Below are 13,793 nucleotides of genomic sequence, written 5' to 3' on the forward strand. Positions count from 1 at the left end.
CTCCTGAAGTCTACCTGGCACTAGCTGTAGACCGGACATGTGGTTGTTGTCTGGCACTTTCACATGCTGTAGAAGAAATGTATGAACGGATGGGTCTCTCCACCCTCAACCCCCCTCACCTCACCCCACCCTCCCCACCCCTCGTCTAACACTACTCTGAAGCTGCTTTCCAGGTCATATGTACATATGTTGTACTTTAATTAGGCAGAGCATTACATACTATGAAAGTCATATTTTGTACAGATGTTCATGTATGTACAGAACAAAAATAAAATGAAAGAAAATACATTTGTGAATGTGAAGGACATATGCATCAATAAGCTGAAGAAAAGTAACTTCATTAATCGTCGTTATAGGACTAAACACTAAAATGTCTAAAAAATATGCAAAGGAACTGAAGTGGATGATACTGAAAGGAAGGAAGAAAGATTAAGTGGTCTTGATTTTGAAGTGCGATTCAATGAAATTAATGAGGGAATCTTTAGGCGGCACTAACTATCCTGAAATATGTCAAACCCTTTACATCATGGTTTCAGTACATTTATTTTAAACAAATACGATATATAATAAACAATTATTCTTTGCCACTTCAGTCACATGACCTTACAGGCTCTTTTGATGCTTTATTGGGGATGCAAACATGGGCTGCAAGGAGAACAGGATAAAGACTTTTAGATCATTTCATTTGCGTTGCAGTAAGAGGCCTCCTGAGCTCTGCCGGGTTTGGAGAGTCTGCTGCACCATGTCCTTCCACTGGTCATCTGAAATCTCACGAGCCCAAGCTGGGATCCCCAGAGATGGCAAGTTCACTGCTGCCATGGTCCTTTTAACGAGCTCAACATGATCTGCGAAAGGTGTCAAAACAAACATTATCGAACACTGATCAGTACTAGGTATTTTTCAGTTGAGTTTATCAGAGTGCACGTTACCAGGATCCATAGGAATAGACGCATGGCTGTGTTGTGCAGCAGCAGCTTCTAGATCCTCCTCCTCATCGCTGTCTGGAGCTGGTGGCTGAGGCAGGAACAAGCCCATGGCCTGTGTGAACAGAACCGTCGGTACTGACCAGGACAGCTATAAAACATCTATCATAAACATGTAAAACACAGTACGACACTTTATTCTGTCTGTTACTTTCATTTCAACCTCTCCACACAATAACACCATATCGAACATAATATCTGTCATATAAAAAAACTGACGTTCATCAGTACATTTTCAGTTTGTAACATTCTTCAACGTTTATTTACTCAAGTGTCAAAATAAGAGATAGAATAGAACATCTAGCAAGCGTGAAGAATAAATGGCATGAATAGGTATCTGAGTAAACTTGCAGCTTGACACTTTACCTCTATTCTGTCCTGCACCTCCTGCAACTGATCGGCGTGTGGCGTCGTGTCGTTTTGATCCAGCGGTGTGTTGGAGACACCATCAGGCTCCTGGTTCAGTGGTTGATAATAATAACCTGCGCTGTTGTGCTCTTCCTCACCAGGTGCCCCGTCCTCTTCCTCACCGTCCTCACCGCTCCATTCCTCCCCCAGTCGCTCCTGTCCCAGATCCTCCTCCGAGCTCGGAAACACTCTTTCTGGACCCATAACCAGGGTCCTCTCCACTTCCATCCACGGGTTCAAAGCTATTCCTGCGGCCAGTAAATACACAACAACTCAACCCAGGGTCGTTGTGAAGCACCACGTCATTTATAGCAGTTGCTATGGCGAACAGCAAGAAAACAACTTACTCAATAGCAGTGAAAAAGCATCGAAATACTAAACAACAGGCTGATTTTATATCATTTTATACCTATATCGACGCTGTCCACGGTCGACACTTTCTTCACTGTGTATAAACAAACAATTATAAACAAACACTTAAGATCTCGGCTGAAGCTCAAAACGCACCGTATACTTCCGCACGGAAGCGGAAGTGCCATGACGCCACTTACTGACGGTAAAAAAATTGATAAAGGTATAAATTAATCAAACGTATTAATCAACATACAGTTTAATGTATCTCTAACATTACATTTTAGACGAAAATCAGTATTTTGTAATGAAAAAGGATTCCAGCTGTTTATACTTTGTAATGTGCTGCGATGGCGCTATATGACCACCAGGGGGCGCATCAACAAACCTGCAGGACGGAGACTAACCGTCGGAAAGAACGTTTTAATTTCTTAAGTTTTTCTTCAGACTGCACAGGATGAATATATATTTTTGTGGAAGTATCAGAGGAGGAAGGCAGGATGTGAAGATTTATCAAAAAATCGTGCAGAAACTGCAGACCTACGGACAGGTTTTAAGCCACGATGATGTATCAGAGAAAGGTAAATAGAGCTAAGGGTTAAATGTCATCCAGGATACTAAACATTACATTCACAGCTTTATTACAGCATCCACTCTGTTTATAACCACACGATCATCACAACAACAGTCTTATTCACTCACTGTGCACTTAATATTGTGATAACTACGTGAATAAATCAGTAAACACCGGCCTCGATGTACATTTTGTCTCTATAATAACGTTAAACATCGTCATAGCAACCGGAGTAGTTTCGTGTTGCATTGTGGGATTGATTCAGATAAAGTCTCTGTGACTCTGACCACGATAAAGCACTTAAAGTTAAATTGGTTACACTTCATAAACAGATGTTTGTGTCAGATGTCTTATAGCTGAATCATATCCATTTGATTTCCATGTATGACTTTTTTAGATAACTTGTTTCCTTTCTATAATATTTCTGTTTTTTGTTTGTTTCTTTCTTTCTCCTGATAATCAGGATGTCATTAGTTATAACTGTAGAGTGTTTGTTAGCAACACATCAACTATTTATTGGGTCTTTTATTAATCTACTAAAGACTATCAATTCAAAAAGTAACTGATTTTTGAATTCAATTGTGGTTTCCTTTTTAGGATTTTGAAGGAGTCATGGAGAATTATTTTCACCAAGATCTAATGTGCATTTAAATAACACTCTATGGCCAAACGGATGTGACCTGATGATCACAACTTGAACATCTTTCCAAAATCATGGCCATTGATATGGAGCTTTGTCCAATTTCCTGTGAAGGATTTTCACTAGACCTTGAATGTGACTGTGAGGACTGTGAGACACAAGCGCATTAGTGAGGTCAGCACTGTATGAGCCTGTTACACAGTATGAGGTCCATTTCATCCCAGGTCAGGACTCTGTGCAGGTCACTCGAGTTCTTTCACTCCAACATTTACAAACCATGTCTAAAACAAAACATGGGCCTCACAGACGCATTGTCATGAGGTTTAGGCTGCTTAGTTCCAGTGGAAGGGAAACGTAATGCTACAGCATACAAATATATCCTCAATAATTGTGTGCTTCCAACTGTGTCATAAGAGATTGGGGAAAACCCACATATGGTGTGTTATGGTCAAGTGTCCACATACTTTTGGCCATGTAGTGTAGATCACTCATAATGTAATGAGCAAGTCCATTATCCAGCACTAGAATGCTTTTTGTAAGTAGAGATATTCAGATATTCAGTAGAGATATTCAGAAACAAAAAAAATGAGACCATAACTGTTACACATGTACGTTTACTGTGTTCTGTTATGGCAGTATTGTAATATTTCCTTGAGTAAATACCATCTAATCACCGACAGGGGAAGGTCAGTTAAACTTGACATGCGAATGTACATAAACACTCATTTTCCAGTTTAAATGAAACATCTTTTACAAACAGACTTACTTCTTTTTCTGTTGCCTTATTTCTTATAATATTCGTGATGTCTGAAGGTATTGAGAGTAACTGTAGCTTGCTTGTTAGCACAAGATAGCACAAAATATTATTGTTTTTACTACTAATATCAGACTGAGAAATGACATAATTGACATGGTTTTATTTTATTATTCATCTGCATGATGCTCACATTGAGGTGTTTCTTATTCCTTAACAGTCTTATCTCCAGTGCAAAACTTGTACAAAAAAAACCTAGCTCCAGTGCAAAAGCTCCAGGCTGAACTATTGTTTTAATGAATAACCCTGATTTGCTCCTGACTCAGGTGAAGATGCTGTATCGGGTGGAGACGAGGCTATCTATGACCGTGATATGGAGTGGCTGGCTCAGTCTGACGGTGAGACTGGTTTTGATTTTCAGAATCAGAATCAGAAAGAGCTTTATTGCTTTATTTATTTATATTTTTGCGTATACAAGGAATTTGTTTGTTATACGTTTCCAGTACACAAACACTAAGACAACTGGAGAGAGAGGCATCGTGGCTGCCATGTGCAGCACCATCATGCTAATCCTACTTATTATAATATGGAAATTGATACTGAACTATCGACAATCACAATTGTCGATAATTATGGAACCTGAGGCTCAGCGAAGACTAATGAACATTTAATGGTGTTTTCCCGTTTCTTCATTAAATATCTACCATAACCGGTAGTTATCTGTCATTATTTTAACCCTTTCTCTCATTCCACTGGCAAATCACAATGGCCAGCAGAATTACAATGGACTAAATGCTATTTGATTGCCATCTATTTGTCTATTATAAGATTAATCAATACTAAAAGTATAACGAGACTGTGTTTAGCTGCTGGTGAGCAGGGTGATGAGAAAAGGGAGAGTTTTGAGGCCCCTGCTGGGCAAACAGTTTATGCCTCTTCATAATAAGAGATATCTATAGCTAAAATAGATAGCTGTAGCTTTTGGATAGTCAAACATAATGATGTTGATAAATTCTTAACCTTCTAAGCTAGGTAATAATAATGAGTGTCAACTTTTATATAAACCATTAACTTCTATTGGGGACTTTGGCAAATAAATTAGATCCTGAACACAGGAGCACCCAAAACGGGCCGAAACCTGCTTCTGGTAAAAAGAGTTAATTGTGCAGTTAAAATTCTACACTATAATGGGATATGGCAGAATTGTATCAAATAATAATAATAACCATTTTTGTTTACTTTCCCAGTCGTTGTTGCTGAAGTAACCCAACCATCCTTTGGTGTGGGTTATGAAATCGGTCAAGCCATGGCCATGAAAAAGCCGATTCTCTGCCTTTTCCGGCCCTCTTCAGGGAGAGGCAAGTTAATTAGCATACTACATTGTTAATTCAGCCTATTTCACAGCTCATTAGCACCTGTCTCTCTAGCCTCCAGTTATCACCAGACCAACATTTTGACAGTTTAGTGTATAATTATATGAAAAAAAATCTGTTTTTAATATTATTTTCTTTTTTATAGTGCTGTCTGCAATGATACAGCGTGCTGAGGGCAAGTTGGGCAGACCTCTCTTTCAGGTACGGGATTATGAGGAAGAGGATGTTGAAGGCATCATGGAGAATTATTTTGGTGAACTTACCAAGATCTAATGTGCATTTAAATAACACTCTATGGCCAAACGGATGTGACCTGATGATCACAACTTGAACATCTTTCCAAAATCATGGCCATTAATATGGAGCTTTGTCTAATTTTCTGTGAAGGATTTTCACTAGACCTTGAATGTGACTGTGAGGACTGTGAGACACAAGCGCATTAGTGAGGTCAGCACAGTATGAGCCTGTTACACAGTATGAGGTCCATTTCATCCCAGGTCAGGACTCTGTGCAGGTCACTCGAGTTCTTCCACTCCAACATTTACAAACCATGTCTAAAACAAAACATGGGCCTCACAGACGCATTGTCATGATGAAACAGGTTTAGGCCGCTTAGTTCCAGTGGAAGGGAAACATAATGCTACAGCATACAAACATATCCTCAATAATTGTGTGCTTTCATCTGTGTAATAAGAGATTGGGGAAGACCCACATATGGTGTGTTATGGTCAAGTGTCCACATACTTTTGGCCATGTAGATCACTCATAATGTAATGAGCAAGTCCGTTATCCAGGTCTTAGAATGCTTTTTGTACTGTAAGTACAGATATTCCGTTTAACAGAGGCACTTGAGTTTTATATAAATTACTGACATGTGATGTTTTTGTGTTTTGTAAAATATGGGTGATTTAAAATAAGATTCCACAAGCATTACAAACATTGTGATAGAAAATATCATAATAAAGGGTTACGGTTCATTTTTCCACATACTTGTGCCTTATTTTTGTTGTTTTTTTCTCACAGCACTTGATGTATACAATTTGATCAGAATTTATAATATTTGGAAAAGAGTGAAGTTCATAGTTTCATAGATATTGGGCTCCAGATAAAAAGTCCAATAAACTGGATGGCTTCAGAGAACAGTAGTGGGTTGTTTGTGCTCAATCCTACCCATTCTCTCTTGTGCTGAGGATTAGGCCCCACTCACCGTACTCAGGTTTGTCGTATTATGACCTTATTCAGACACAGATACTTATACTTAGTGAAGGGTAAATGCTCTCTGAAAATCTTTGTAAAGTTTAAAGTATCTTTGCAAGTGTTTATTATGCTTAAGACAAGTAAAGCAAAAGTAACTGTTTATGAAACCATCAGATTTCAGTGGCACAAAAACCTTTAAATGTAAATGTACAAAAAAGTTTGAAATGTAAATTTTACAAATGTAAATTTACTGTGACTTGTTCATTTGAAACCAATTTATTCATCTAATCAACTTGGAACATGAACATACATTCACTGCCCACTTTCAAATGAACATATGTACACCTGATAATTTATGCTGTTATCAAAACAGCCAATTATGTGGCAGCAGAACAATATACAGTATATAAAATACAACAGATATAGCAGAAGACCACATTAAGTACCACACCAGTCAGTTAAGAACAACAATCTGAGGCTATGCCAGACTGTGCCCATGGTTCTTGTTATTATAAGGAAGCTATTATAAATGTGAACAAAAAAGTATATATTAATCATGAACAAAGATACACTGATCAGGCGTAACATTATGACCACTGACAGGTTAAGTGAATAACATTGATTATCTCTTCATCCTGGTTCGTGTTAGTGGGTGGGATATATTAGGCAATTTTTCCTCAAAATTGCTGTGTTAGAAGCAGGAAAAATAGGCAAGCTTAAAGATTTGAGCAAGTTTGACAAACAGTATTCCCTGAGAGCTGTGGCCTCTCAGCACGATAATACATCCTGCCAAGAAGCAAAAATGGTTCAGGAATGGTTTGTGGAGCACAACGAGTTGGAGGTGTTAAATTGGCCTCCTAATGACCCAGATCTCCATCCATCTGTGAGATGTGCTGAACGAACAAGTCCAATCCATGGATGCCCCACCTAAGCAACTTACAGGACTTAAATGATCTGCTGCTAACATCTTGCTGCCAGATTCCACAGCACACCTTCAGGGGTCTAGTGGGGTCCATGTTTCTACAGGTCAGGGCTGTTTTGGCAGCAAAAGTGGGACCAACACAATCGTTATGATATGAGTTGTTATAATAATATAAATATAAGATGGTCATAATGTTATGCCTGATTGGTGTATGTATAAAAATCAAATTCATTTGAAAAATGTAGACACCACAAGCTAATATTAGTATCTTCAGTTCTTAGTATTACATCAACCGTAAGAAGTAATTAGCCTTTAAACATATACAATTTATGCAGGAAGAGCAGATGACTCTACACATTGAGTTCCACATCTGTCAGTTAAAATTATCCATATAATGTATGTGTGTATATATACACAGTGTCGGCTTGAAAGTTTGTGAATCCTTTAGAGAGTTCTATATTTCTGCATAAATATGACCCAAAACATCATCAGATTTTCACAAAAGCAGACAAAGTGAACCCAAACAGATCAGTCAAATATATTCACTTTATTCAGAAAATATTATTCAGGAAAATTTTCAAAAATTATATAACTGTGAGAGGCAGAAGTATGTGAAACTCTAGAATTAGTATTTAATTTTAAAGTCAAATTATAGTCCATCTGATTGCAGTCACTGGGATGTCAATCCGGTGTCCGTGAGTGTTTTATTTTATTAAAAGAAAAGAGATATATCAAAGTCTGATGTTCATGACGTGTGTTAACGGAAGAAAATTTAAGACCATTGCTACCGTCCACAGACGTGTTCAACGAGCAAAGATCACTCTAAAAGCAAGACATGGAATAGTCTTTTGGGTCAGAAAGGAACCCAGAATAACTTCTATGCAACTAAAGAGTTGCCAGGAGAAAGCCACTGTGCTCCAAAAAGAACATTTGATGTGAACAAGCCAGATGACTATTAGAAAAATAATTTGTGGACAAATGAGCCCAAGCTAAAACTTTTTAGTTTAAATGAGAAGCAAAATTTTGGGACAAAGGGAAATTTTGCATGCCAGCAGATTAACCTTATACCTTCAGTGAAACATGGTGGTGGTAGAGAATTAAATAAAGAAGTATAATATTTTTGGCTGTTATTATTATTATTATTATATTATTTATTTTTAGAAATTAATAAAATGGAAAGAAAATATACAGAAAAGTCAAATCAAATTAATATTTGGTGTGACCATCCTTTTCTTGCAAAACAGCATCAGTTCTTCAAGGTACACTTGCACCCAGTTTTTGAAAGAAACTCAGCTGGTAGATTGTTCCAAACATCTTGGAGAATTAGCCACAGATCTTCTGTGAATGTAGGCTTCCTTAAATCCTCCTGAATAATAAGTTGCCAGTTTTAAGCCTCCTACACAGCTTTTTCTGTTTCAGTTGATGACTGTGTTTCAATCCACATATGAAATTGATGACCATTAGCACTTGCTTTGTATAATTGGTTAATCATACACCTGACTTTGATCCTACAAAATCTACTTTATCACTTGTGCTCACACAAGCTTATAAATAATAGTTGCAATCCAATTATCCAAAATTAAACTCTGAAACTCTTCAGTGTGGGTCAGAAGATCGACTGAATTCCTCTCATTGCCTCTCAAAATGTTAGGAACCTTTAGATAATTACTTGTTACTTGATATATTACTTGTTATATATCAGGATAACACACCAACACACACAGCAATACATGCAATGGTGGCTCAAGGTTAAGGTGCAAGCTTCCACTGTATGTGACAAATAAATGTTTCTATTCTATAAGCAAGACTGGTGACGGAGTGGTTTGATAAGTGTGAAGTTGAACATCAGAATATCATGCAGCCACTCTGGTTGTTTTGGAGGAAATTCAATTCAATGTATTTGCATAGCTCCTTTAACAACTAACATTTACTAGCTTTACAGAAGCATAGAAACAGAATAGAAAAATCAAATGACTACTTATCCCTATGTTTTCCTCCATCAGTATCAGGTAGTGAGTGACCTGGCCACTATTCGTCACATGTAGTACACAGTTTTTGTGCAGGCATGTAATACCAGCCTTGTTCCACATGTTCCAAATTATTATACAAACACAACTTTTGTTTGTTAATCTTAAACAGTTAATAAAATTAAGGATTTTTGAAATCCTCAACAATAATATTATAGTGTGGATGTATGTACAAGCAAAACTGCTTATGATGACATCAACTCTTTCTAATATTTTGAAAAGATAATGATCAAAATGCACAGTGCAGTTTGAACACATTTAAAAGGGTCATATTTATTTCGAAACAGAAATCTGTTGTATTTCTTGCATGAACAGATCAGTTTTCAAGAAATAAAAGCAATTTAAACATGAAAACATATTTACAGATCAAGGTATGTAAATAGGTCAGGGGATAATGGTGGCCACAACATGATATTGTCTCTATGCCCATAGCAACCAAGGCGTCAATTGTGTTTTTTTGCAGCATGTGATTGAGCGTTGTCCTGCATAAAAATAATTTTATTCCAAATGACATGATTATGTTTTTATACCATGGCAAGCAATGGTAAGTTAGGAACTCCACATATTTTGCTGAGGACATTTTGCCACCCTCGAACCCTAAAGGGACCTATCATCTCACTGCCAAAACATCACTCAAACACCTTCCATGCTGACGTTTTTGTCCTGCAGAATAAATTTGCCATTCACCAACCATACAGAACTCCATCCATCTGGACCATCCTGTTTAGCACGGTATTCATCACAGTGAATAAAACTATTTAGTCTTCATTTGTTTCTGAGCCCACTGCAACATTTTTTTTTGTGAGCCTTGTTTAGAGGTGGATGAATAAATGCTTTATGCATTTGAAAGTCTTACTGATATGTCACTTGCATAATAATTTGGAATACAGTGTGTATTGTGCAATGCATAAAATCGGACAGACAGGCCAACAACTTCAGCTAATGTTGCCTAGACAACCGTCTTAAGAGACAATAGTTATGTATTGACGCATAATTAAACATTTATACCGGTTGCTATGGTTACAGGATACACGCCTATAGAATTTGTGTCCATCGTAAAGACTTTCTTCAGCTATTTTCGTTTGCTTTATCGCTATAAACAGACACTTTAGAACCAAATGAAGCTTAAGGTCTATCATTTTCTTCTCAACAGAACCGGAAACGTGTAGGAAAAACGTGACCGTCTCTTGTCACGCCAACAGAACAAATGAATATGGAGGGATTTTGCTTGATTGCCGCCAGGGGGCGCCAGCAACAATCATAACGTACGGATATCTGTGTCGTATAGCGGCATATTTACAGATAACGCTGTATTTTCATCTGCACGCGATGCATATATACTTTTGTGGGAGTATTAGGGGGGGGAGGCAGGATGTGAAGATTTATCAGAATATTGTGAAGAAGCTGCAGACCTATGGGACGGTTTTGACAGAGCACGTGGCCCACGTGGCTATATCAGAGAAAGGTAAATACACGGTTAAACAGTAGCATAATAATAGCAGACACACAACCATCAACAGTTTTATTCACTGAGCTGAAAGCAGCAGCCTGTACAATTTACCTCTTACTTTCCAATAAGTTACATAAACAACCCCATAGGAACTGAAGTCCTGAAGCGATGCATTGTGGGATTGATCCACTGCATCACAACAAAACGTCACGTGTGACATTTTAAATAAAAGTATCAGTAGATAAATTCTGTTATTATTGCTTTTTGTGTGCTTTAAGTGATTATTCAATTGAGGAAACTTAGCTTAGAAGTGTTTAGTTTGCTAAAGACAAGGAATGCAAAAAAAAAGTTCTTTTATAAGACACTTGTTTATTCCACTTTAAAAGGAACACCTATTTAAAACATATGATTTCCCCGTCTAAGAGAACTTGATTTGTTTCCTTACTTCTCATCATATCCATGATGTGTCTAGGTAAATTAGCCTGGAGGTTGCTTGTTAGTAGCCTATAAATAATTTGGGACACTACTAATGATTTTATCAGTTTTCTCAGAGGTTTATGTGATTTCTAAAACATTTTAAATGTTTTTTTTTTTTAGATAAATGTCTGCATGATGCTTACATTGTATCTGTAAGAGTTTTCAGTGCAAAACTTGGCTGAACTATTGTTTTAATGAATAACCCTGATTTGCTCCTGACTCAGGTGAGGATGCTGTATCAGGTGGAGACGAGGCTATCTATGACCGTGATATGGAGTGGCTGGCTCAGTCTGACGGTGAGACTGGTTTTGATTATATATCTATTGTTTTTTTTTTTTTTAACTACATTCAACAATAGTTATTTGCCATATTACTTTAATTGCACTGTCATTGTGTCATTCACAGAAACATCAGAAATGAATGAATTAGCATAAACGAACAGTCACGTCAAAGCAACACTACAGAATCAACAATGCTATACAATACAACACAGCAAGCAGATAGTACACAAAAGTCAGAACCTTTCCAGAAGGGAATAGATTCAAGATAGATAACATAGAGCACACATTGATTTGTATCATCCTAAACTTTTTTGTTTATCTTTCCAGTCATAGTTGCTGAAGTAACCCAACCGTCTTTGGGCGTGGGTTATGAAATTGGTCAAGCCACAGCCATGAAAAAAAGGATTCTTTGCCTTTTCCGACCCTCATCAGGAAGAGGTAATTTAAGAATTCTCAGCATACTACATTAATGTTTGCTCAGTAGATGTGTTAATGGCATAGTTGCCCCCTGCATTTGTACAGAAAATATAAGCCTAATTCACAGCTCATTAGGACCTGTCTTCTCGCCTCCAGTTATCACCAGACTTTTAAATCTCTGTTTATTTAATGTCATGTGTGTATTTTTTTTTTTCTTTAGTCCTGTCTGCAATGATTCGAGGCGCTGAGGGCAAGTTGGGTGGCACTCTCTTCCAGGTACAGGATTATGAGGAAGAGGATGTTGAAGGCATCCTGGAGAATTATTTTGGCGAACTCACCAAGAACTAATGTGCATTAAAAATACACTATATGGCCAAACGGATGTGACCATCTGGACCATCACAACTAAATGCTCTTTGTGAACATATTTTCAAAACTATGACCATTAACATGAAGCTGCTTCCTCTTTGCTTTTATAACGGTGTCCAACTTTCTGTGAAGGCTTTCCACTAGATCTTGAACGTGACTGTGAAGATTTGTCCAGGTCAGCACTGATGGGTGAGGAAGCCTGGTACACTGTCAGAACATGGGCCTCACTATTTACACAGATGCAGTGTCATGATGAAACAGGTTTAGGCCGCTTAGTTCCAGTGGAAGGGAAACGTAATGCAACAGCATACAAAGATATCCTCTATAATTGTGTGCTTTCATCTGTGTAATAAGAGATTGGGTAAGACCCACATATGGTGTGTTATGGTCAAGTGTCCACATACTTTTGGCCATGTATTGTAGATCACTCAATGTAACGATTAAGATCATTCCCCAGTTCTAGAATGCTTATTTAATTTAACAGAGGCTCTTGAGTTTTATATAAAGTACTGACATATGATGCTTTCATGTTTTGTTAAAATATGGGTGACTTTCAAAAAGAAAAGAAGATTTAAAATAAGATATCACAAGCACAAAAATATCATAATAAAGTGTTACTGTTCATAATTTTTCCACATTCTTGTGTCTGTTTTTTTTTCTCATCTCTCTGCAATAAAAAAAAAGACTTTTTAGAAGGCCCAAATACAAGGGATGGTGTGATGTAACTAGAGACACTAAAAAGGGATCTGATAAACAGTAAGCAAGAGACTTATTAAGAATTTCTTTTATGCAAAAAAAATAAAATAATAATGAGCCGCACAGTTCAGTGGAAAATGAGAACTAATGTATGAACCTGGAGAGCTCTGTTTATGACCAAATGCTGATCTGCAGGTGGCAGTACAAGAGTGTAAGCAATAGCATTTTTCTCCAACAATGAATAAAATGACAGAACAATATTAATATTGAGGACCTTCTACTTTTACTTTTGGCTTTTCCCATTAGAGGTCGCCACAGCGAATCATCTGTTTCCACATAACTCTAACCTTGGCATCCTCTATTCTTGCACTTCTCCCTCCTCTCCTCGACCAATAGTAGCCCAATTTCGACCGGCACCCTGAAGGTCAACAGTCCCTGTGGCGGTCGTTGTTAACCCAGGCCCATTTCACGGCGGATGCCCTTCCTGATGCAACCCTCTCTATTTAAAATCTATTGAATACAGAGACCATCATCCTGGTATTCAATAAAACACTTCTTAATAACATTAAGTGTAAAAAAGGGGAGTATATTCATCTGGTGATATGAGTGCACCATTTATCAGGTTTTTACAATCACCTGATTTCCCAAGTCTGCTTCTGAACAGTGAGCACCAGTTGCTGTTCTTTGCAAGGTATCCTTCTTCTTCCAAATTTACATCATTACCAAATCTACATAAATAATTGTCATATTTTGTGAGTGACGGATATGAAATTCTGTTCGTTGTCTCATGTTGCTGCGAAATCTCATATAGTAAGGTGCTAAAAAAAATGTAAATGTAATTGTCAGACTTTTTTTTATGTTTTATAAATATTGG

At 37.4% G+C, this 13,793-nt stretch overlaps 3 protein-coding genes across 6 annotated transcripts; 2 read left to right on the plus strand and 1 right to left on the minus strand.

Annotated features, from left to right (window-relative positions):
- Positions 1 to 610: 610 nt before the first annotated feature.
- mea1 (male-enhanced antigen 1) lies at positions 611 to 1,953 on the minus strand. 3 transcript variants are annotated; one of them, XM_027150148.2, is made up of 4 exons: positions 1,801 to 1,953; positions 1,350 to 1,639; positions 930 to 1,038; positions 611 to 845 (listed from the first exon to the last, which is right to left on the minus strand). In XM_027150148.2, the coding sequence occupies exons 1-4, from the start codon at positions 1,928 to 1,930 to the stop codon at positions 682 to 684; spliced, it is 693 nt and encodes a 230-aa protein (XP_027005949.2). In that variant the 5' UTR covers positions 1,931 to 1,953; the 3' UTR covers positions 611 to 681. The 3 variants fall into 3 exon arrangements, with proteins under 3 accessions (XP_027005949.2, XP_027005950.1, XP_027005951.1); XM_027150149.2 differs by having other exon boundaries at positions 1,350 to 1,709; positions 1,801 to 1,930; XM_027150150.2 differs by having other exon boundaries at positions 1,739 to 1,880.
- Positions 1,954 to 2,051: 98 nt separating this feature from the next.
- On the plus strand, positions 2,052 to 6,070 carry LOC113644963 (2'-deoxynucleoside 5'-phosphate N-hydrolase 1-like). Its single transcript, XM_027150153.2, has 4 exons — positions 2,052 to 2,323; positions 4,037 to 4,108; positions 4,958 to 5,068; positions 5,229 to 6,070. The coding sequence occupies exons 1-4, from the start codon at positions 2,200 to 2,202 to the stop codon at positions 5,354 to 5,356; spliced, it is 435 nt and encodes a 144-aa protein (XP_027005954.2). The 5' UTR covers positions 2,052 to 2,199; the 3' UTR covers positions 5,357 to 6,070.
- A 4,175-nt stretch (positions 6,071 to 10,245) lies between these two features.
- On the plus strand, positions 10,246 to 12,860 carry LOC113644962 (2'-deoxynucleoside 5'-phosphate N-hydrolase 1-like). Of its 2 annotated transcripts, XM_027150152.2 has the most exons (5): positions 10,246 to 10,694; positions 11,381 to 11,452; positions 11,765 to 11,875; positions 12,075 to 12,130; positions 12,356 to 12,860. In XM_027150152.2, exons 1-5 carry the CDS (start codon positions 10,559 to 10,561, stop codon positions 12,365 to 12,367), a joined length of 387 nt encoding a protein of 128 aa, XP_027005953.1. In that variant the 5' UTR covers positions 10,246 to 10,558; the 3' UTR covers positions 12,368 to 12,860. The 2 variants fall into 2 exon arrangements, with proteins under 2 accessions (XP_027005953.1, XP_027005952.1); XM_027150151.2 differs by having other exon boundaries at positions 10,255 to 10,694; positions 12,075 to 12,860.
- The last annotated feature ends 933 nt before the right edge of the window (positions 12,861 to 13,793 follow it).

This window comes from Tachysurus fulvidraco, chromosome 4, assembly GCF_022655615.1.
Source record: "Tachysurus fulvidraco isolate hzauxx_2018 chromosome 4, HZAU_PFXX_2.0, whole genome shotgun sequence".
NCBI lineage: Eukaryota > Metazoa > Chordata > Actinopteri > Siluriformes > Bagridae > Tachysurus > Tachysurus fulvidraco.